Source organism: Fistularia commersonii, chromosome 35 (assembly GCF_037954325.1).
Source record: "Fistularia commersonii isolate RoL2024-O1a breed Wild chromosome 35, RoL_Fcom_v1.0, whole genome shotgun sequence".
NCBI lineage: Eukaryota > Metazoa > Chordata > Actinopteri > Syngnathiformes > Fistulariidae > Fistularia > Fistularia commersonii.
The window spans coordinates 10,363,759-10,387,160 of record NC_141318.1 but is presented as its reverse complement, the minus strand read 5'-3'; the positions used below and the strand labels follow the sequence as shown (position 1 = coordinate 10,387,160).

At 39.8% G+C, this 23,402-nt stretch overlaps 2 protein-coding genes across 7 annotated transcripts in view; both read left to right on the top strand.

Moving 5' to 3' along the window:
- Positions 1-3,657: 3,657 nt before the first annotated feature.
- On the top strand, positions 3,658-6,312 carry hmgb2a (high mobility group box 2a). The gene is made up of 5 exons (XM_086142671.1): positions 3,658-3,784; positions 4,572-4,731; positions 5,084-5,232; positions 5,310-5,484; positions 5,597-6,312. The coding sequence occupies exons 2-5, from the start codon at positions 4,585-4,587 to the stop codon at positions 5,768-5,770; spliced, it is 645 nt and encodes a 214-aa protein (XP_085998797.1). The 5' UTR covers positions 3,658-3,784; positions 4,572-4,584; the 3' UTR covers positions 5,771-6,312.
- Positions 6,313-9,905: 3,593 nt separating this feature from the next.
- wdr17 (WD repeat domain 17) overlaps positions 9,906-23,402 on the top strand; it is a 30,303-nt gene continuing 16,806 nt past the window's right edge. For 4 of the 6 annotated variants that reach the window (XR_015104466.1, XM_086142756.1, XM_086142754.1 and 1 more), the window contains exons 1-16: positions 10,496-10,844; positions 12,712-12,840; positions 13,236-13,419; positions 13,496-13,726; positions 13,873-13,983; positions 14,270-14,410; positions 15,462-15,584; positions 15,911-16,098; positions 16,213-16,381; positions 17,473-17,564; positions 18,128-18,210; positions 18,294-18,380; positions 19,040-19,204; positions 20,407-20,522; positions 21,330-21,416; positions 23,220-23,369. Coding sequence is in view for 5 of the 6 variants with exons in the window: in XM_086142756.1 (XP_085998882.1) it covers positions 12,718-12,840; positions 13,236-13,419; positions 13,496-13,726; positions 13,873-13,983; positions 14,270-14,410; positions 15,462-15,584; positions 15,911-16,098; positions 16,213-16,381; positions 17,473-17,564; positions 18,128-18,210; positions 18,294-18,380; positions 19,040-19,204; positions 20,407-20,522; positions 21,330-21,416; positions 23,220-23,369 (2,050 nt within the window). In the remaining variant the exon portion in view is untranslated. Of the gene's footprint in view, positions 10,007-10,495; positions 10,845-12,711; positions 12,841-13,235; positions 13,420-13,495; positions 13,727-13,872; positions 13,984-14,269; positions 14,411-15,461; positions 15,585-15,910; positions 16,099-16,212; positions 16,382-17,472; positions 17,565-18,127; positions 18,211-18,293; positions 18,381-19,039; positions 19,205-20,406; positions 20,523-21,329; positions 21,417-23,219; positions 23,370-23,402 lie in introns of those variants that run through there. The other 2 variants (XM_086142755.1, XM_086142758.1) reach the window with 2 other exon arrangements.

Below are 23,402 nucleotides of genomic sequence, written 5' to 3'. Positions count from 1 at the left end.
TTAACATGTGCATACACACATCAGCAAGACATTTTCATCACATGAGTATTTGTATTCTTGCCGTGCATTTCATTTGTGGATCGTCTTTTAAAACTTTTGCCTGCCTTGGGGGGGGGGGGTGTACGGAGCAGTGTCTCCCTGTGCCTGTCCCAAGCCCGGATAAATGCAGAGGGTTATGTCAGGAGGGGCATCTGGCATAAAACTTTTGCAAAAACCAAATATGCGAGTCAACCACGACCATATCATACACGATCGGTCGAGGACTGGGTTAAAAACGAGCGCCATTAGTACTAATGACCAGCAGGGTATCAGTGGCAATTGGGCTACTGTGGGTCGAAGAACAAGAACAAGAAGAAGAGGAGGAGTGCGTGTTCAGAAGCAGAGAGAGATGAGGAAAGGCAAGAGTCTAGGGCCGAGAGTAGGGACTTCGAATATTGGGACAGTGACAGGAAAAGGTAGAGAGCTGGTCGACATGATGCAGAGAAGGAAGGTGGATATACTGTGAGTCCAGGAGACCAGGTGGAAAGGTAGTAATGCTTGAAGCTGAGGGGCAGGCTTTAAGTTGTACTATTATGGTACTGACAAGAAGAGAAATGGAGTAGACGTTATCTTGAAGAGGAGTTTGTTAGGAAGGTGCTGGAGGTGAAAAGAATTTCAGTTAGACTTATGAGTCTGAAACTGACATTGAAGGTGTGATACTCAGTGTTGTTCGTGGCTATAACCCGCAGGTGGGATGTGAATCTGAAGAGAAGGAGAAGTTCTGGAATGAGTTAGATGAAGTGATACAGAATATTGCCAGAAATGAGAGAGTGGTAATTGGTGCAAACTTCAATGGACATGATGGTGAAGGCAATAGAGGTGATGAAGAAGTGATGGACAGATTTGGCATACAGTATAGGAATGCAGAGGGACAGGTGGTGGTAGATTTTGCAAAAAGGATGGAAATGGCTGAAGTGAACACCTTTTTCCAGAAAAAACAGGGACATAGGGTAACTTATAAGAGCGGAGGTCAGAGCACGCAGGTAGACTACATCTTGTATAGACGAGGTAACCTGAAAGAGATCAGTGACTGCAAAGTAGTTGTAGGTGAGAGTGTAGCCAGACAGCATAGGATGGTGGTTTGTAGGATGACTCTGGTGACAAAGAAGATGAAGAGGACAAAGGCAGAGCAGAGGACAAAATGGTGGAAGCTGAAAAGGGAGGAGTGTTGCATAGTTTTCAGAGAGGAGTTGAGAAAGGGTCTGGGTGGTCAGAGTGTGCTTCCAGATGATTGGACAACAACAGCTAGCGTTATCAGGGAGACAGGTAGAGGAGTACTTGGTTTGTCATCTGGAAGGAAAGTAGATAAGGACACTTGGTGGTGGAATGAAGAAGTGCAGGAGTGTATGCAGAGAAAGTGGTTAGCGAAGAGGAAGTGGGATACTGAGAGGACTGAAGAGAACAGACAGGAGTTCAGGGAGATGCGGCGAAAGGTAAAGATAGAGGTAGCAAAGGCAAAACAAAGGGCTTATGATGACTTGTATGCTTGGTTGGATAGTAAGGAGGGTGAGAATGATCTATACAGGTTGGCGAAACAGAGGGATAAAGATGGAAAGGATGTACAACAGGTCTGGGTGATTAAGGACAGAGAGGGAAATGTATTGACAGATGCTAGAAGAGTGATGGGAAGATGGAAAGAGTACTTTGAAGAGCTGATGAATGTGGAAAATGAAAGAGACCCTTGCCTGAGAGAGAGGCAAGGGTAGAAGAAGTGACTATTGTGGACCAAAAAGTAGCACAAATGAGTAAAAGTGAAGTAAGGAAGGCATTGAAGAGGATGAAGAGTGGAAAAGCAATTGGTCCTGATGATATACCAGTTGAGTGGAAGTGTCTAAGAGAGGCAGCGGTAGATTTTCTGACTATATTATTCAACAGGATCTTAGAGAGTGAGAAGATGCCTGAAAAATGGAGACAAAGTGTGATGGTGCCTATTTTTAAGAATAAAGGGGATGTGCAGAATTGTGGCAACTATAGAGGATACAGATGATGAGCCATACAATAAAGGTATGGGAAAGAGAAGTTGAAACTAGACTGAGAGCACATGTCAGCATTTGTGAACAGCAGTATGGCTTCATGCCTGGAAAGAGTACTACGGGTGCAGTATTCACGTTGAGAACGCTAATAGAGAAGTACATAGAAGGCCAGAGGGAGCTGCACTGTGTTTTTGTAGACCTTAAAAATGCATATGACAGGGTGCCAAGGGAGGAGCTCTGGTATTTTGAGAGGAAGTCTGGAGTGGCAGAGAAGTATGTTAGACTGGTGCAGGACATGTATGCTAGCTGTGAGACAGTGGTACGGTGTGCTGTAGGGGTAACACAGAAGTTCAAGGTGGAGGTGGGACTCCATCAGGGATCAGCTCTGAGCCCTTTCTTGTTCACAATGGTGATGGACAAGCTGACAGATGAGGTTAAACAGGAATCTCCATGGACTATGATGTTTGCAGATGACATGGTGATCTGTAGTGAGAGCAGAAAACAGGTGGAGGAAAATCTAGAGGTGGAGAATGATCTTGAAAGGAGAGGAATGAAAGTTAGTCACAGCAAGACAGAATATACGTGTGTGAATGAGAGGAACTCGGGTGGAACGGTGAGGCTACAGGGAGTGGAGATCAAGAACCTGGAGGATTTCAGGTACTTGGGGTCAACAGTCCAGAGCAATGGAGAGCGTGAGAAAGTGGTGAAGAGACGGGTCCAAGCAGGTTGGAATGGTTGGAGAAAAGTGTCAGGGGTACTATGTAATAGAAGACTATCTGCCAGAATGAAAGGAAAGGTGTACAAGATAGTTGTGAGACCAGCGATGCTGTATGGCCAAGAAACAGTTACAATGATGAAAAGTCAGGAGGCAGAACTAGAGGTTGCGGGGATGAAGATGTTGAGGTTCTCTTTGGGAGTGACCAGGATGGAGAGGATCAGGAATGAGGCTATCAGAGGGACGGCACATGTTAGATGTTTTGGAGAGAAGGTCAGAGAACCCAGATTGAGATGGTTTGGTCATGTACAAAGGAGGAATAGAGAAAACATTGGTAGACAGATGCTGGAATTGGAGCTGCCAGGCAAGAGGTCTCGAGGAAGACCAAAGGGAAGACTCATGGATGTAGTGAGAGAGAATATGAAGGTAATGGGTGTGAGAGAGAAGGATACAGAGAATAGAGTTAGATGGAGAAAGTTGATTCGCTGTGGCGACCTCAGAAGGGAAAAGCTGAAAGAAGAAGAAGAAGACTAATCGAATTTGTTATTGTCATACTGTCGTCATCCTAATGTCTGGAACTGTTTAAAGGCAAATGAGTTTCCTTGTACGTTTTTGAACCAGGCTTGTGTATTTGTCTTTGCTCGTAATTGATTTATTGGACGTGAATACGGGCCGATGGTCATCTCTTCGTCCGCCGACCTAATCCACAAAACAAACTCTTAGAACCTCTGGGGATCCCAGAAACCTCACATCAATCTATTATGTTTCTTAAGGAACAAAGGCATTTTCGCGCCCTACGTTTAAACCCCCCCGAATAACCAATCAGTAAACAAATCGAACACTCAAACTTGATGTGGTAACGTAACATGTTTTGACTAATCACGGTACGACATCTATGTTGAACCGGTCGTTCAAATTCCATCTGACCAATAGGATCACGGAAGGGCGGAGTTGTCTAAGTACTTCTGGGCAAGTTAGGTGGACTTTGGGAACGATGACAAACCCGTTTCTCTGAACGCACCATTCAGTCGTTATCAACTTGTCTTGCCAGGTAGAGGTAAGTAAAGGCTTCATATATGTCTATTGTAATTAAAGTCAGTTCTTTTAAGTCATCAGTGTTTCATTAATAAAGATCGGTTGTATTTGAAAATAGAATAAATGTACATTTACTTGCTAAATAGTATAACATAATTTTCATCTTGAAAAACGTAACTGTATTAAGGCGGAGATTATAGATAATGTTAGCCATTTTGTTTCGCCTTTAAAAGTCAAAAGTGTGGTCACACTAGCTGTTCTTGAGCTTCGAGTGCGCAACATGCAGTCCAAACGCCATTTGGTTTGGTAGCTTAGCGTTGCTACTCCACGACGCAACGCTCAAAGTAAAGTTCGAAATGACTCAATATACTCCAGGTTCAGAACCGCCATGGGCAACCCCGTCGTCACAAGTCATGGCAGAGCATGGCAGGCGTGACACTAAAGTATGGGGCTCTTCTCCTGCTTTGTGTAGTAAGTTAGGGTGCAGTCGAGTTTCGGCGGGAAGATACAAAATGGAGTCGCGTCTTGTTGTCCCAGCGAGGCAGAAATCCGATTAGAGCCTTCAAACAGCCCTAGGCGTCCGAACGCCCCATTTCTACCTCCAAGAAACCAAGTTACCACCGTCGATTTTCGTCCGATTATTAGCAGACGGAAAATGTCCCGCCGCACAAATTTTCATTCCGTCGTATATTTTGCTGTTGGCCACATTTAATCCCTAACTCTTAAACTCGACACCGAGTCTTTGTTATATGCCCACATAACTTTTCTGTTACCTCTTGCCAGCGTTTAAAGTGATAATTTGTATGTAGATATTTCGCAGCCATGACAAAGGATCCGAATAAGCCGCGAGGTAAAACCTCGTCCTACGCTTTCTTTGTCGCGACTTGCCGCGAGGAGCACAAGAAGAAACACCCCGGGACCAGCGTGAGCTTCTCAGACTTTTCCAAGAAATGCTCCGAAAGATGGAAAGTAAGTTCAAATCACACGAATTTCCACGATCCACGAGTCTTGAGTATTGTATTCGTTCAATACACCTTACAATATTTACAAAGATTAAAGGCTAAAATAACCTCACAGCAACAACAGGTCTAGAAGCAATTAAGCCTTTAATTGATAGCATGAGGTTGTTGAAAGTGAGGCTCTTATGGTTCTGTGTCTCAGGTTGTTTGATTTCCTGGACAAATTTAGACTAATGTGCTGTGCCACAAATTATCTCAGACAATATAAATAAAACTATGCACTGATTATGATTGACCAGTTTGATCTAATTTGCTGCCGAACCTCTGCATGTGCTGTACTTAATATTTGCTGTGTCTTGTAGACTATGTCTGGAAAGGAAAAGCTCAAGTTCGAGGAGATGGCCAAGAACGACAAGATCCGCTATGACAGAGAAATGAAATCCTACGTTCCACCAAAAGGTGCCAAAAAGGGAAAAAAGAAGAAGGATCCCAATGCCCCTAAAAGGCCACCGTAAGTCATGGCCTGTAATGATCAGTAGCTTGAGAATCCAGTCTCTGATTCTTAACCCTTCTCTTTGTTTCTTCCAGCTCCGCATTCTTTGTCTTCTGCTCTGACCACCGTCCCAGGATCAAGGAGGAGAACCCTGGCATTTCCATTGGTGACATTGCCAAGAAGCTTGGGGAGTTGTGGGCCACACAAAGTTCTAAAGACAAAGCTCCTTATGAGGCCAAGGCTGCAAAACTCAAGGAGAAATATGAGAAGGTGACACAATGTTTGGGTAGATTATAGTCCATTTGACTCAAGCTGTGCTGAATAAAGGTTATTCAAAAGCTGGGAGTGCCGAAAGTATTAATAGAGGTTCTTTATGTTTCAGGACATTGCTGCCTACAGAGCCTCAAGTGGTTCAGGGAAGACTGATGCTGGCAAGAAGAGTGGTCCAGGCAGGCCCCCTGCCAAGAAAGCTGAGCCCATGGATGACGAGGACGAAGAAGATGAAGATGAGGATGACGAAGATGAAGACGAGGATGATGAGGAAGATGATGACTAAATGGTTTATGTGTTGTGTGGTTTGCAATACATCATTCAGCTAAATTTTTGTGTGGATTTTCCAACAGTATAGCCTGCTGTCCCTGTTTTGGTCTGCCTCTAGGATTCAAGTGTTTTTTTTTTTTTTATCCTCAAAATCAGGGATTTAGTTTTTTTTCCCCCTCCCACTTAGTCCCCATGAATGAGGATTTTTTTTGTTTGTGTGTGTGCGCGTGTGCGTGTTCAGCAGTGTTTCTGTTTTGTCACATCTTTAGACCTTGTTGCTGTGTTGAGAATAAGCAGTTACATTTTGGTTACCTGTATAAAACTTTCAAAGGACTACATTTTCTGTAGAGGCACTGGACAGCAGCAGATAAGTCAGGTTTTAAACAATTTATTTCTCTGAAAGCACTGCTTATGTTTACTGTTTAGTGGTGCTGTTTTCTTCACTGTTTTATTACCAGGATTTATTTCTTGATTTAAAAATAAAAAAATGCAGCCATTTTAATGTGGGACATTGTAGAACAGTTTTTTGTAATAAAGTTTTGTATATTATAATCATGATTTGCATCAGCTTGGCAGTGAAATGTATGGTTTATTAAGGGATATACTAACAACCTAAGTTTCTCTGTATTAGCCTGATTTTTCCAGTTGTAAAATTAAATGAGACCTATTAAAACCAGGCCAAATCTTGAGATGGATCTCAAATTTAGTTGTTGGAACTGCCTAATAAGTGAAAATAATTCCCTGCTATTCAGCAAAATTTGACCTTTGGAATACACAATGACTTGCACATAAGTTGCATTTAGGTTGGCTTTTCATAAGGATACAAGTAGTCCTGCTGAAACTTATCAGAAACCTCTACCTGGCCTAAGAAATATTGAAAAAATAAAATGATCTAGTATTAGTTTTTGTGCTATAATCATAGTTCACCGATGGTGTAATGTACTTAGAATAAATCTTATTTTTGCTTCTGACTCCAAGTTGGGTATCAAGAGTGCCCATTAGTTTGGTTCCTCAGATTGTGTGCAAATTCTAGATGTAAGACAAATCAACCAGTATTTTGGCTCACTTATGTCATGAGCCTTTTGTTAAAATCTATTTCCAAAGTCCTTGTCTTTTGAAGGAATAATCTTTCATTTTTAACAAAGTGCTGCAAGAATGAAAGCGATTTTTGTATGATTTGCCATGTAATTAATTTAATTGAGTAACTATAATGTAATTTTAAACTAGTTTACTGTAGGGGTAGAAAAACTATACCGAAGCCATTTCTCATATATTTGTAGATTTTGTTCAACTCAGCACATTTACTGTATCTAGTTTAACTTTTCAGACAACCTTGGAAACCCAGTGCTGCATTTCTATTTCCAAGGACCAGATTCCCTCATAAAACAAAACCTTCAACTTACCTTTAGTGACTTGATATCAAGGGGGGGTTTGGGCTTGGATTCTAAAGTAGTGCCAACCCCTTCCTTTTGGGGTTGGCAGTTTTCACCCCATGTTCATCCTGCCCCCCCCCCCCTATATTCTCTCAGTGCCACTATTGGCATGCGTGGTGAGTTGATGAATAAGAAATTGAGTGTAGTTTGACTAATTGGAGGCCATTTGCCATAATGAAAAAGATAATCCCTCATATTTATAATAAAGGTCTTTATGTTTTTTTAATTACATTGAATCAATACTGATGTATTTTACAACTTCGACATGAAAGTAGTCTTTTTCGCATCACCCAAAAATGCTTGAATAATTTCCATTAATACATTTTCACAAACTAATGGTCTCATATCCATATCAATGTCTATTCATAGATGTGGTTTGATAAACTTGGGAACAATCTTTATGAATTAGTCACTTATTGACTAAATCTAATAGGTCTTAAATGAAACCCCTGTCACTTTTCCATGAAATATATTATATTACATAACGGTCATTTGGCAGGCGCTTTTATCCAAAGCGACTTACAAAATGTGCAATTCAGTCCCTGAAGATCCGGAGTACCAGTAGTCGGAAGTCAGAAGTGACCACCTTACCAAATAACCATCTCAAAACCATATACATACATACATTTGTTATTTTTTTTCCGGGGGGGTTGGGGGCTAAGTGTGATTAGTGGGGTAGTGCATGGGGAAGAGGTATGTTTTCAGCTCAGGGTGAAAGATGGGCAGTGACCCCGCTGCTGAGACCTTTCTCGGGAGTTCGTTCCACCACTGAGGAGCCAAGACTGAGCAGAGCCGAGACCGGTTCGATCGGCAACGGGGGGGTCTGAGTGATGGGGTGGATGGTCGCCGAGAGGTGGCAGATTGGAGGGGACAGGTAGGGACATGTGGCTCAACCATATCCTGGCGATAAGACAGGACTGTCCCATTCACTGCCCAGTAGGCAAGCACCAGGGTCTTGAACTTGATGCGGGCGGCTACCGGGAGCCAGTATAGGGACATAAGAAAAGGAGTTGTGTGGGAGAATTTGGGACGGTTGAACACCAGGCTAGCTCCAGAGGCCTGATGGTCACCGCGTAAGATGATAAGAGTAATATGATACAAGAACGTCTACCTGCGTGCAGCTACCTCAGCTCTTATAAGTTAGCATATGTTCCTGTCTTTTCTGGAAAAAAGTGTTCAATACGGCCATTTCCATCCTTTCTGCAAAATCTACCACCGTTTGTCCCTCTGCGATCCTATCTTGTATACCAAATCTGCCCATCACTTCTTCATCCCCTCAATTGTTTTCCCCAACACACCCATTGATGTCTGCTCCAATTACCACGCTCTCATCTCTGGGGATATTCTGCATCACTTCATCTAGCTCATTCCAGAACTTCTCCTTCTCAAACTCACATCCCACCTGCGGGGCATAGCCACTAATAAAACTGAGCGACACACCTTCAATTTCAGTGTCAGACTCATAAGTCTATCTGACATTCTTTTCACCTCCAGAACATTCCTAACAAACTCCTCCTTCAAGATAACTCCTACTCCATTTCTCTTCCTGTCAGTACCATGATAGCACAACTGAAAGCCTGCTCCGAGGCCTCTAGCCTTAGTACCTTTCCACCTGGTCTCCTGGACACACAGTATATCCACTTTCCTTCTCTGCATCATGTCGACCAACTCTCCACCTTGTTCTGTCATAGTCCCAATATTTGAAGTCCCTACTCTCAGCCCCAGCCTTTCCTCATCTCTCTCTGCTACTGAACACACCTTCCTCCTCTCCTTCTTTGAACTACAGTAGCCCAGTTTCCATTGGTTCCCTGTAAGTCATCAATACCAAAGGCAGTCGTTGTTAGCCTCGACCGATTTTGGTATGATCTGATTATTATGATTGAGTCGCATGTTTAGTTTTGGCAAAAGTTTTACGCCGGATGGCCTTCCCGACGCACCCTCTGCATTTATCTGGGCTTCAAACTGGCTCAGGGTGACACTGGCCCATGCCCCCCCAAGGCTGACTTGGGGAGACACTGGCCCATGCTGCCCTGAGGCTGCAGTTCTTTCCATCCTAATGCTAATGTAAAAAATAATCCTCTATATCACTACTGGACATACAGACGTACTACATATTGTAAATATATGACATATATATCACTGTAGTTTGTGTTTCTTGTTTGCTTTCGCAGCCTCAAATGTTATGACTCCTTTTTCTTATTTACTTCTAAATTATTTTTGTGAACTATTTATATCATAGAGATATTAAATTTAGTCATTCACGTATTTATTCTCAAACTCATGACCAGTATATGTTTTGAGTGTCTTGATACTTGTTCAGTTGTGCCTTTAATACAAAAGGCTATGTAAATTGTATCAACTGCATTATCAGGGTTTTGTTTCTTCACACATCTACTCTTGCATGTCATTATATGCGGTTGTTATTAATTTTTGGTCTCGAGATATATAGTTTTAGCTGTGCTTTATGTCTTATATTCTTCATTTTACACATACTTTAAATTCATTGCTTGGGGACTCTATATTATAAGCATAATGGTTAAAGTTAATGGTTTTGTCACTGAGGTTTAAAATGAGATGCTATTTCAGCTTTAGGGATTAAATGAAACCATTAATATAATCCTACATCATGTCAGTGACAATATGCTGGTGTTTGGCGATCAACGCTGATTCGAATACCCAACCGCTGAGCGAGACGGTGATACAAGCGGACCAATCCCAGCCACTGCTATACTGTATCACCCACGAAGGATAGTGAGTTCAGAATCAGTACCTGGAAGCTGTCCGTGGCGTACCAGCCACTGGCGAACGGACACCAGACGGTAAGAAGACAAACACGCAGGCGTTCCGGCAGGCCGTTATCACCGGAATACAAACACAGCGGTATACGGCCGCACACACTCATGGACCTGCCCCTGCTGAACGATTACCCGTTACCGCCAACCGGCCGTTCTGTGCCATAAATCTATGCCTATATTTTCACGGCACGTATCTGCGACACAGCTTTTATCCGTTTTACTTTGTGTGTCTGTTACCTGTTGATAACATCAACATACAAATACCAGGTGAATAGCGGTAATACAGACACAAATGAAGCTCCTAATAGCGTGTCGTTGACCAGCAATTAGGTAAAATTAGCTTGTTTAGTAGCTTAAACGTGGGACTGGGGTGCTGATTTAACGGTGACTCACGAGAGGTTGTATCTAATACTGATATCATTATTATGACGATGTCGATGATGAAACGGGCACGTACCGCCGCCATGTGTTATAAGAACCCCCACGGTCACAGCGTTTGACCGACGCAGAAAATGCTAGTAGGGTTGAGGTCAGGTTAGAATCGTGAGACTGCCTATGTGCCTGAATGAATCAAAGAGACGCTGGTGAAACGCGTGACGCAACGCAGGCGCGTAGCTTTTACCTTAAAAATGTAGAGTACAATTCCAGTGACAATTACTGAACATTCACGGAACTTCTGTGCACGCGCTCGCTGGACCATATGCGGAATATCCCTTTCGCAGCCGAGAACTTTTCAATGATCCCGGGAACGTATTTAATGCTAATAGTGCAATTACAGAGGGGAAAACCTGGCGTAATTAACATTCATGGATGTGAGCCACTTCTTGGACAAGACTACACTTCCAGGCTGTTTTGGCCATGAGTATGTTTGTGTTGTTTACTGTTTAATTTAATGCAGTTCTGTTTAAGTATAATATAGTGAGTAAGAAAATTATTGATTCCAGTATCTTCATGGAATTGGATATTTTTTTTCGGGGGGGGGGGGGGGGGGGGGGCGCTTCTTGAATATAAGGGTATCTAGAACAATTTTCTCACACAAGTCAAAGAAACTGTTCGGTAATGGAAAATTACATGTTATTACATATTTAAACAACAAAACACTCTAAAGTTTAAAATTGTCATCCATTTTTGAAAAATGTTTTAATTTCCATTTCTCCAATATTTTCCTGTTCATTTTCTTATAACTGCTTCATAATTGTTTGCCTTTTACTTTGATTTTAGATACTTTATTTAATGAGTTGTCCTTTAATTTGATCATTTCAAGGTAAGTTTGTCTAACCTGAAAATTTCACAAGGCTGCTATCCATGGTGCTGAATTGATTGAACGCTTGTGTTTCAATTAAAATGTAGGAACATCAAAAAGACAAAGTATGTACGAAACAATATATTAGGGTTGTTTCAGTTGTATGTTTGCATTTTTAAGGGGAAATGCCATGAGTACATTCACGGTCACTTTCAAATATTAACTGATGGGAAGTGACTAAAACAGTAGAGAAAAAAAATGTCTGTAGGAAATAGTTTAGATATGATCAAAATCATCGATAATAAGCATGAAATCAGGAAAGCATTTGATCAAAAAATGATCAAAGAAATGTCCTGGAATGACCAAACCTATAACCTGAGAATCAACGAGAAATTACTTTAAAACAAGATCAAATTACCTGAAAAGTTCCCATCAATCCCCCAATCAACTGACACGCTTTCATCCTGTTGGGATGACTATCATTAAATATGTTGACAAGCAAAGATAAATGTATCATTTATATGGTGCACTATAGATTTTAACCTCAAGGTCAGAAATTGGTTCAACTACAGGATTTTTTTTATAAATTAATTCTGAACTCTAGAGTGATAAATCTATTGGTCCCCATCTTGATATGTTCAGTATGGGAGTGTCATGGTTGTATTGCATTTTTTATTAAGTTAAAAAGTTGTCATTCTTTATTGCTTGTGAGGAGGCTGCTTCACTGTGTTCTCTGGGTTTTCTTGTGAACCCCAATTCCAGACAAGAATTTAGGTGAAAAGACAGATATATGATTCAGGATGTTTAGAGACTGCAAGAAGCAATACAAACCAGGATTTAGACACATTGTAGGCAACAGAAACAGTATTCTCTCAGCACTTGCCACCAATCACAGAGCAGATTAATGCAATCCTCTCCCCACGTCACCGTCTCTTTAATCATCTTATCCTCTTCCAACTATGGGTCTCTGTAATGGGTTTGAGCTGTGTTGCTGCTGTTACTGTGGCTTTAGCTCTAGTGTATGCCATAGTAAACACAAACTGTCCTGACCAACTGTGACAGTTTGTGCTTAGAGCAGTTTTTGCAGTGAGGGCTTGGGTTTGTGTCATGTTGTAGGAACCCAGAGTGCTGCTATTCATGTTTTTGTGCCTGGATAATATTTCTGATGTACTAGCTGTTGATCAGCTTAAAATTTTCTAAATATAAGAAAATCAAATTTAGTCTGCTGATATGTATGTGATTATCCGGCTAATTTTAAGGCAATTGCTTGACAATTCTTTATGTAATTTCTTGTTCAGTTTTGTTGGCTTTTGTTGATGGAAATACAACTTAATCAATCAAATAAAATTTAACACCACTGTTCAATACTTCATTAGTATCTCTGTAAATAATTGTTCACATACAGTAAAAGGGTACGGTTGCATAGACATAGACTCTTCTATTTTCACACAAGTCAAAAACTTAATTTGTGTGTGTGTGTTTGTAGGTGAAGATGGCCAAGGTGAAACAGGTGGGCTTGCTGGCAGCAGGCTGTCAGCCCTGGAATAAGGATGTGTGTGCTGCAAGTGGAGACCGCTTTGCCTACTGTGCAACTCTAGCCATATACATTTATCAGGTAAGTTCTAAACCAGCATTTCTTTCATATTTTCTAATGTCATATGAAACATTATATGTATTATTGCATGCTTGACTTATAAATACGTCTTGATTATAATATCAAAAGAATAAATAAACCATTGCATGATGTGTATTCTCAAACTCTGATGAGTATTCTGCAATTCAGTGTACTAAAATGTCAGTATACCCTTGATTGTACACACTCCTAATTTATCTTTAAACAAAACGATGAACTAAAGAAATTCTGAAAAATATTTCAGATCAATTTCTATAGCCACATATTTATCAGATTTCACCAAATTATTTTCTCAGGAAATAAAAGCTGATGAAGGATTTTTTTTTTGTGTGTATTTTCTTTCACTAAATCTCCTGCATGTGTTCTCCATCCTGTAGTTGGATCAGCAATACAATGAATTTAAGTTAAGGTCAATCATGTCAGAGCACAAGAAGACCATAACAGCCATCAGCTGGTGTCCCGACAACCCGGACCTGTTTGCATCAGCTTCTGCAGATAACCTGCTCATTGTGTGGAACGTAGCAGAACAAAAGACTGTTGCACGGCTGGACAACACTAAAGGTAGACATAGGATCCACAGAGGCTTGTATCATCATTCATTGTGTGTGCTATTATCATAACTGCTCTTTGTTCCCAGGGATCCCTGCGTCAGTAAGCTGGTGCTGGAACTCAGCTGATGGCATGGCATTTGTCTCACAGCGTGGTCCGCTTTACATTTGGCTCTACGGGGGTCCTGATCCTGGGGTAACTGTGCATAAAGATGCCCATTCTTTCCTGTCTGACATCTGTCTCTTCAGATGGCACCCCAACAAAAAGGGCAAACTGGTATTTGGACACACAGATGGAAGCTTGTCTATTTTTCAGCCAGGTAGAGTTGTTTTTCACAAGTTCTATCTGACTGATATTCAATACTTGAATTGTAGCCCTGACATGCACAACTGAGCCTATGTTCAGGTAAACAGGGTGATATGTCTGCAACAGCTACCTCTACTAACTGCCTGTCTTCTCTTTCAGGCTGTAAAAGTCAAAAGCATGTGCTACGTCCAGAGTCTTTAGAAGGGACAGATGAAGAAGACCCAATCAGTGCTCTGGAATGGGACCCTTTGTCAGCTGAATATTTATTAGGTAGGACAAAATAGTAACATTCTATTCCTATACTTATAAATAAGTAATGATGAAGCACTAATAATACACAATCATTTTTATGATGTACTGCAACAATTATTTTATTAGTTAGAGTCTGGGTGAAACTAGATTGTTGACACTGAACAGTTGTATTGATACAAACCACTTTGATATTGAACATATGTAATCAACATTAAAATGAAGATCATTGTTGAACTAAAAAATATGATTTTTTTAACAAAAATTTAACAAAATGATGTTTAACACTGTTTTCCCTCTTTCACAGTGTCTAACCTTCACAATGGCATCCGGCTAGTGGACAGTGAGGCCTTGGCTTGTATCACGTCTTTTTGCTTCCCCTCAGCTGCTGCATCAGTTCAGTGTCTTGCCTGGGTCCCCTCTGCACCAGGCATGTTTATCACTGGAGGTAAAGCCATAAAATATGGGTTGATGCTGACTATGGAATGTGTGCATGAATTATGAATTATCCTTTACAGTTAGTCAAAACATTTGCCAAAAACATTGGACCCTTGTATCTACAGGGCTGACACTAGTCATTTGGATTTACCTGTCTCATATGTCCCACATTGGCTGGCAGGCTCTTTGGGCCCATATTTCTGTTTGGTATGAGGTGGTCTAAACCTGTGGAGAGGAAATCACTCTTACCATAAACACAGGGGACAGCAATCATACCTGTGTATACAGTAACTCTTGCTCACTCTGATCAAAATCACAATTAAAACATCTCCAGGTCTGATTTATGAACAGATAACCATATTGACACGCTATATCTACCTGCCAATATTTGATGAGGGTCTGCCATCATTTTTCATGACAGAATAAAGCTAGTACTCTTTACTTTCTTCTGCATTTGTGTTTATATCAACTTTACCATTAGATCACCTGGCATAAATATCATAATATCATATTGTAGTGTTAGCTTTTTTGGAAATGGAGGGGGGCATTGGGGTAAGAGCGGTCATCTTTTTTAACATTGTTGGTTAAATTCCTGTGCTTTTCCTAGCCTGTAAAAGTGTTGTTGATCAAGACACTGAACTCCAACTGCTCCCCTGGTACTGCTAAGCGGCTACCTACTGGTCATGGTTCATCCATGATGGGTTTAATGTGGTGGTCAATTTTCGCTGATGTTTTGCTGTCTGTATGAATGAATGTGACAAAATAAAGGGCTTTATTAAAATTGTAATATGAGCCATGTGCCTAGATTTTTACAGGCTAGTTTTGTCTAAAGCAGTAGACTAGATCAAAATTTCCCCTTACTAATTCTCTAGCTCAAGAGAATTAGTGAAACAATTTTCTCAAAACTTTATGTATGTTTCTAATATGATTTTATGTTCAGAAAATGATGACTTTAATGTAAGGCTATGTCTCCTTTCTTGAAAAAATGTGACACATTAACATGAGTAAAAGTTTCTTTAAGTGCAAAGTACATAATTAGGTTTTATCCCTGTCTCTGTCAGACTCACAGGTTGGTGTGTTGAGGGTATGGAATGTATCTCGCTCTACTCCTCTTGACAGCTTTAAACTGAAGAAGACTGGATTTCATGCTTTACATGTCCTCAACTCTCCTCTGGCAAAGAAAGGTCAGATTCAAAACAAATGTCATCAGACCAAGTAAACATCAGAAAGATATGTCACAGTGGCTGCTAGATCAGTTTAGTCCAAAAATCCTCATCCACTGATTTGTTCCAACTCTTAAGGCAGAAATACACAAAACAAAAGGAAATCTGTCATGGGTAGTTTTGATATTGTATGTATCCTTCTTGGGTATAAAGCAGGTCGACACATTCTGAAGAAAAAATACTGCACTTCTTCATGTGATCGACTGGGTGTTATTAATTGTCAGTTTTTTTTTTTCATTAGATTAGGTATTTTTGCTTTATGTTTACACCCTTGTCTCTCTTTGTAGCTCAGACTTCTTGTTCTCCCAGCAAAAGTCAGCATACAAGTTCTACCAGTGAGGCAGTGCCACCTCCATCCCTGTCACAAAACCACTCCTTCTCACTGCCTCCGGGTCATGCAGTCTGCTGTTTTATGGATGGAGGGGTTGGACTCTATGACATGGGGGCAAAGAAGTGGGAATTCCTACGAGACCTGGTATGAAGTGACTAATTCAATATAAAAACAAGCCCTACTGTGTGCATTTTTTTGATTTGAAATGTTGCATTTGTTACAATAAAATATTTTGGATATGTCTTTGTCTGTTTTCAGGGTCATGTAGAAACCATCTTTGACTGCAAGTTTAAGCCTGATGACCCAAATTTATTGGCCACAGCTAGTTTTGATGGCACAATCAAAATCTGGGACACAAATACACTGACAGCTGTTTATACATCACCTGGCAATGAAGGAGTGGTCTATTCACTGTCCTGGGCTCCAGGTACATTAACCACTCCCAAAATACCAAAAGACTACATTTACACAGTTCAGACCACATCTTTTTACAGGGTATTGCACAGAGTTTTGTCTCCCTCATTCTCACATTCTCATATTATATGCCGAAAAGATGATATTATTGTATTTCTGTGTGTATATATATATATATATATATATATATATATATAATTTATTTAAAATCCTTGCCATATCAAACACTCATAGGCCTATACTAATCCTGCATCAAGTTAAATGTGTAGTTGATTTTGATATCCCTCCTTTATGACTAAATCTTGCCAGTTTCCATCATACCACTGCTCTGAGGAACTCCACAAGAATCCTTCAGCAGCATACATGAGCCTTTTGTAAGCATTTCAATAAAGGAAATCTGACACAGCAACACTGAGGTGAAATCTATATCATCATAATAAGAAATTCTTGCTGGGTACATTGTTTGATGTACTTTCTCATTTATCCTTTGTCATTTTTCTGACTTGTTTGGTGATTCGTAGGTAATTTGTCAGTGATTTAATTGTAATTTCTGAGCTTCCTAAATCTAGATTTGGGAATATTTAATCAGGGAATGTTTTGCAGATTTTTTAAGGGGGTAAATCAAAGTTTTTTTTAATTTTTATGAGACAAAGATTCCTGTCTGGATTTGTAATCGTGTATTCTTATATTTGATATTAAAAAAAGAGAATACAGTACAGTACCTAGATAAATGCTGATATTGAATTGTTTCCCAGGCCCAGCTTAAATGTTGGTAACAGATATTTGAGCGCCAACCCAAATATTTCTAGCTATTTCATCTAAATAATGAATGGATTATTATGCATAACTTAGAATCCTGCTATTGATTCTTGGTAATTAAAATTATGCTTTTAACAACTATTGTTCTTCTTTCTCTTCTTCTCCTTTCGGGTGTTCGCTGAAGGGGTGGTTACAGTGATTCAACTTTGTCCTTTTAATAACCGAACTGTCTCAGCATAAAATTACCGTCTCATCATCAGTATTTCAGCATTAGAACGTTATCAGGTCTTCATCTGCTTAAAAATGACTAACCTTTTGTCTTTGTTTTGGGATTTTTTTTCTTAGGAGATCTTAACTGCATCGCGGGCGCAACGTCTCGTAATGGAGCTTTTATCTGGGATGTCCGGAAAGGAAAGATCATCATGCGTTTCAATGAGGTTTTAATCACCCTCCGATGCTATAAAATCGTGCAACTGCATAACTAGAGAAAGCATATAGTGCTATTGCATGCAGTTAATATTCTTGTAGTATTCACTGTTTGAATGATGTGCTGTGCAGTTTATTATTTTGCACACTTGGTAAAGCCATTTCTATCATCAGACCTTTTGTGAATTGTTAATTTTGCCTCTGTCCTCCCAAGTGATGTGGGTAACATACAGCAAAAGCAAAAGTAACCTGATACATTAGAGACATTTTGACATTAAATAGTGGGAAACAAATTATACTGAGTTAATTAAGAGGGGCTTTGTTAAATTACCAGAACCTTCATTGATGAATTAATTGTAGTGTAAAACCATGTTTACCTGCTATTTAACCCTCTTATTATGTTAAGGGTCAATTTGACCCATTTCACCCATTGACCCAATGGGTCAAATTGACCCTTAACATAATATGAGGGTTAATGTCAGAGAGATAGTCAGGAAAATGGTCTGTTATTGTCTTTGCGAACCAATAAGCCTGCAAAATTGCCTGAATGGTGACTCCCTCTTTTCTTTTCAAGCATGGTAAAAATGGTATATTCTGTATATCATGGAGCCATAAAGACTCTAAGAGGATTGCGACCTGTAGTGGGGATGGTTTCTGGTATGTTGCAGTCTATCCTGAATCTTTGAGTGATTCTATTGTCATGAAAACGTTTTGCAGAGATATACTTTTTCTCCCAACAGTATAATCCGTACCATTGATGGTAAAATCCTTCATAAGTACAAACATCCGGCAGCTGTTTTTGGCTGTGATTGGAGCCAGAACAATAAGTGAGATGCCCTTTTTATATGTTCAATATAATCAAAAGTATAACTAAACACAATTACATGTTTTACTCGTCAAAGACAGGAGAATAATTAAACAAAACTTTATTTGTAAAGCTTAAACATTTTGATATACAACTTACAATCCATGCTCAGATAGTTTTCTGGCAGAACTCTGACAAAACTATTTATTTAATTTAGAAAAAAAATATTCATAAAAAACAATCTAGCAAATCAACTGAACTTATTTTAAAAGAAAGAACAGAAATTAAATACAAATTATCAAATAAAAATGAATAATTACTACTAAGGTAATATCACCAACAATTATTAATGCTTTTAGACTAAATTAAAAACTGATGATTTGAGCTATGTCAGACCGATATGTTTCTTAAAGTCTCTTCATGTAGCTTTAACTTTCATAAGCACTTTAGTAAAGTGGAATTAAGTCCTAGTTTTCCTAGAGGCACTCTTTCATTGTATTAGGGTTTCGTCTGATGTGATTTTTCCACACATAAACCAATATTGTGATATTTTAGTCAAAAATCTGTTTCTATGTAGTGTATTATTAATGCTCCAAATTGTACAGCTCATATTGTGACTGCATACTGTTTATAATAATTGCTATCAAGTCTTCACATAATTAGTACATTTTGTCTTTGTAGGGACATGATTGCAACTGGGTGTGAGGATAAAAATGTCCGTGTCTATTACCTGGCAACCAGCTCTGACCAGCCTCTGAAAGTCTTTACCGGTCACCTAGCCAAGGTATTCCATGTCCGCTGGTCCCCACTCCGAGAAGGAATATTGTGTTCTGGATCAGATGATGGGTAAGTGAAGGGGCAGAACAAAGGTGCATTATTATGTCTTTTCAGGCTCTTATACAAAACTTAGGTGGATACATTTTACCAGTTTTAAGCCTGCGTTTAATGGTAACTCATGTCATCACATATCAAATAGACGTTAAAAAATCATTCTTTTGTCAGACCAGTATCCTTCTCCTTTTTCTCAACCAATCATGCTGTTTAAGATCATAACTCCATCTGCACTTAATGGATTCAGCAGTTTCAAACATTGGACATGATTTTAATGTCCCAGCCCCATGACTATGACCAAACTGCCTGAATCCAGAGTTGCTGAAGAAATAAATATTGTAAAACTGGTATCATACTTAATTGTGATTTTTTGTTTGTTTATGGCGTTCTTTACTTTCTTAGCAAAATTTGGTTCATTTGCTCAATATGTTTTTTTCCCTCTGTGAATTATGTGGTAGTTTTCAATATCATTGTGAACTTATATTACTTAAATGTGCAAATATTTATCTTTGAAATGAAAGCAAACTTAAAAACTTACTTAAAAATCCTAAAAAAACAACAACTTAAAATTAGAATGAAGTTAAAAATGAAAACCTACTGGTAAATGTCTGCAAGAAATCATCCAAATGTAAAGGAAGATTCAATCAAAAATCAAAAAGGAATTTTTGTGGGAGACATTTCTTAATAGTTACAAGTAACTGACCAAGTAATTAGCACATTATACCCTTTATTGTGTATTCAGCTATCTAAAAGCAGGCTTCTGAAGATGTCAATATTGCATTTTTTTTTCCATATTTTCAGGGTCTAGTCTATTCTGTCTATCATGTTTTTTAACATCATCATTTGGCCACACAGGTTATTGAAATACATTTATGGCTGGACAATTGACTGCTGTCCACAATACATCCCTGCCTAGCTTCTCAGTTTCTATTAAACATTTTAATAAGCAGACCAAGAAAGTGCTACTATCGCAGGGATAATTAATGATGAATCATGATGATGCACAATTAATGATGTAAATAATGTTACACTATGAATGTAAAAGTCGATCTCATAAATTGAATATATACATACCTGTATTGTATTTAGAAAAAGGAATACTAAATGAATGCTCTGTGTGTGTGTGGTGGGGGGTGGGGGTGGGTTTGTGTGTGTGTGTATATGTGTGTGTGTGTGTATGTGTGTGTATTTGTGTGTGTGTGTGCCCACGTGCACAGCACTGTACGTGTATGGGATTACACACAGGACGCATGCATCAATGTGCTGAGTGGTCACACTGCTCCAGTCAGAGGGCTAATGTGGAACACAGAGGTTCCTTATCTCCTAATTTCAGGTAGGGATCTCGGTTTTCTTCTCCTTGCATTGAACTTGCTTCAAGGGGTGTGACAGCTGCTGTTACAAAACATTAGGCACTCCTTAGAATATGTGACTGATTATATCATGTTATCAGCTGGAGGCAAAACTGAGTCTGAAGATAAGTGCAACACCTCACCCTACATGTGATACCATAATCTTGTTGTGTTGTTGACGTCAGACTGGTATATGTTTTTCCATCTTGTTGTTTTGTCAGTTACTGGCTGCCAATATCAGTCAAAACATGATTTCTGTCTTTTGTATTAATATATACTGTACCGTTAATAATGTTCAGCTTGAAATTCATGAAAGACTCATTTAAAAAACTCATTAAATATATTAAGTTTAAAATATATGTTACCTTCTGCACTGTAAAGGCCATTGATTCTACATATGTGGGATGCAGATGGTTCAAACGTCCATTTCACACTAGTGTACTGGATATTTTGGGTAATCTCAAAATATATTCTGCACCATCTTTCAAATACCCTGCTCCACCCTTCAAAATAAGCTTTTTGTGAGCTATCAAAAATATTACATTTTGATCAGTTACTTTGGAAAACTGTCCATCTACCACCACAGCTCATATAAGGAAAGATATTTGCTTGATAGGTTGGACTTTAAATGTAGTTATTATTTCAGGATCTCTTCTCTTCTTGTCAAAGACACATGTAATATTGACATCAATGCTGAAACTGATAGTGTGTCAGTGGTTGAATGTTCTTGTTTCTTATGGCTCTATTATAAATGGTTAAATTACATTACTGTGTTTGTGTGTGGTTTTAAGGTTCTTGGGATTACACAATCAGAGTTTGGGATACAAGAAATGGCGCTTGTCTAGATGCAGTTTATGATCATGGAGCTGACGTGTATGGTAAGATAGCCTTATATGACGGACCTAAAGTCAGTTACATGACGGCACATTAATTAAACATGACCTGCTGTTGACTAAAATAACATGCAAGAAAGTTTCATAACCCCATTACAACATATTCAGATAGTCAGTCTGTGTCTGTGAGATCATAAAACTTGCCATATCTCCTGCAATACTCATACTAGACAAGATTCAAACAGGTGCAAAGACCAGTTATTCAGACTCATTTAATGAATGCATCAGACCAATGCCAATAAGATCCCATAGAAACACATATTTTTGAATTCATTTTTGATGTATGTATTACAAAATATATTTATTTACAGTTTTATGTATGTATGGGTCAAGTCAGACCCCTCTGTGAGTTGCCACCTTACTGTGGTGCTATGTTGTCGGGGGCTTTATGCCTCCAGAAGGCTCACCATGGGCAAACAGGTCCCTGGTGAGGGACCATACAAAGTGTGGTTCAGAAGACAATCATTGGACCTAGTTTTCCCTTGCCCGGATGCGGGTCACCTCCCCAGAGCCAGGCCTGGGGATGGGGTTTGGGTGCAGTGTGAGCCGGGCGGTAGCTGGAGCAGGGTACCTTGGTGGTCCGATCCTCGGCTGCAGAACCTGGCTCTTGGAACATGGAATGTTACCTCTCTGGTGGGGAAGGAGCCCGAGCTGGTGCTGAGAGATTCAAACTAGATATAATCGGACTCACCTCGACGCACAGTGTATGGTCTGGAACCTGGCTTTTCGGGAGGGGCTGGACTCTTTTTTCATTCTGGAGTTGCCCCCGGTGAGAGGCCCCGGACAGGTGGGGGCATATTGATTGCCCACCACCTGCACATTGGGATTCAACCCAGTGGACGAGAGGGTAGCCTCCCTTCAGGTGGGGTGATGGGTTCCGACTTGTTTTTGGCTATGCACCCAACAACAGTTCAGAAATTCTGGCCCACCATCTGGTGGCTCAGGAGTTGGAAGCAGTGCTCTGTCAACACTATGTACAGTGGGAGCGGGGCGCTGCTCCCCTCAACTCGAGATGTTGTAGATCGGTGGCAGGAATACTTCCGAGACCTCCTCAACTCTGTTGAAACGCCTTCCAATGAAGAGGCAGAGCAAGGGGACTCTGGAGCGGACAGACCTATTTCTGGGGCTGAAGTTGCTGAAGCGCGAACCCCCGCGAACCGATTCAGGATAAGCTGGGGAAGATGGATGGATGGGTCATATCAGAGATGGTGTGATGCAAAAATCAGCACAATTCTTTAAAATCAGAAAACATTAATGGGCAGTAAAAAAATAATTTGCAGTTGATTTCCTGAGACTCAGGAACACTTTTGACAAATTGTCAAAAGAAATATGCATAAATCCAAAATTTAGTACCTCAAAGATAGACATAATTTCCAGGAAACAGTCATGTGAAAATTGCTTAGAATTTTTACAAAAAGTATCATGACAAATTTTGATGAAAAAATTTTCAACAGCAAGAAAACCTTTTTCCAATTTTTAAAATTAAATCTCTCCCTCTCTCTCTCTCTCTCTCTCTCTCTCTCTCTCTCTCTCTCTCTCTCTCTCTCGCTCTCTCTCTCTGTATATATATATATGTATATATATTTTTTTTATTGGTGCAGTGTGTCCACACCCTGACCCTGATTTCCCTTTTGAATGGTTGATATGTAATCTATAAGTGGAACTTGCAGTAATGGCAGATATCACTGTATCTAGAGGTCCTCTTTTCAATATTTTTTTGTATTTTATATTACCCAGCCCTAATGTTATTGTAGTAAATTATGTTGATGGTAAATTTGATATTCATAGGCCTAACATGTCATCAGAGTCGTCCATTCACAATGGCCAGCTGCAGCAGAGACAGTACTGTGAGGTTGTGGTCTCTGACTCCCCTCATCTCCCCTCTGCTTCTAAACATCCTCACCAGTCAGCCGTGGGAGAAGATCATAGGAAACACTGGTAATCAGACTCCGTGTTTAGTAGTTGATTGTG

Coding starts and splice junctions, on each gene's coding strand:
- hmgb2a (XM_086142671.1), top strand. CDS start 4,585: ATGACAAAGGATCCGAATAAGCCGCGAGGTAAAACCTCGTCCTACGCT. Junction 4,732..5,083: donor AATGCTCCGAAAGATGGAAA/GTAAGTTCAAAT, acceptor TGTGTCTTGTAG/ACTATGTCTGGAAAGGAAAA. Junction 5,233..5,309: donor AATGCCCCTAAAAGGCCACC/GTAAGTCATGGC, acceptor TGTTTCTTCCAG/CTCCGCATTCTTTGTCTTCT.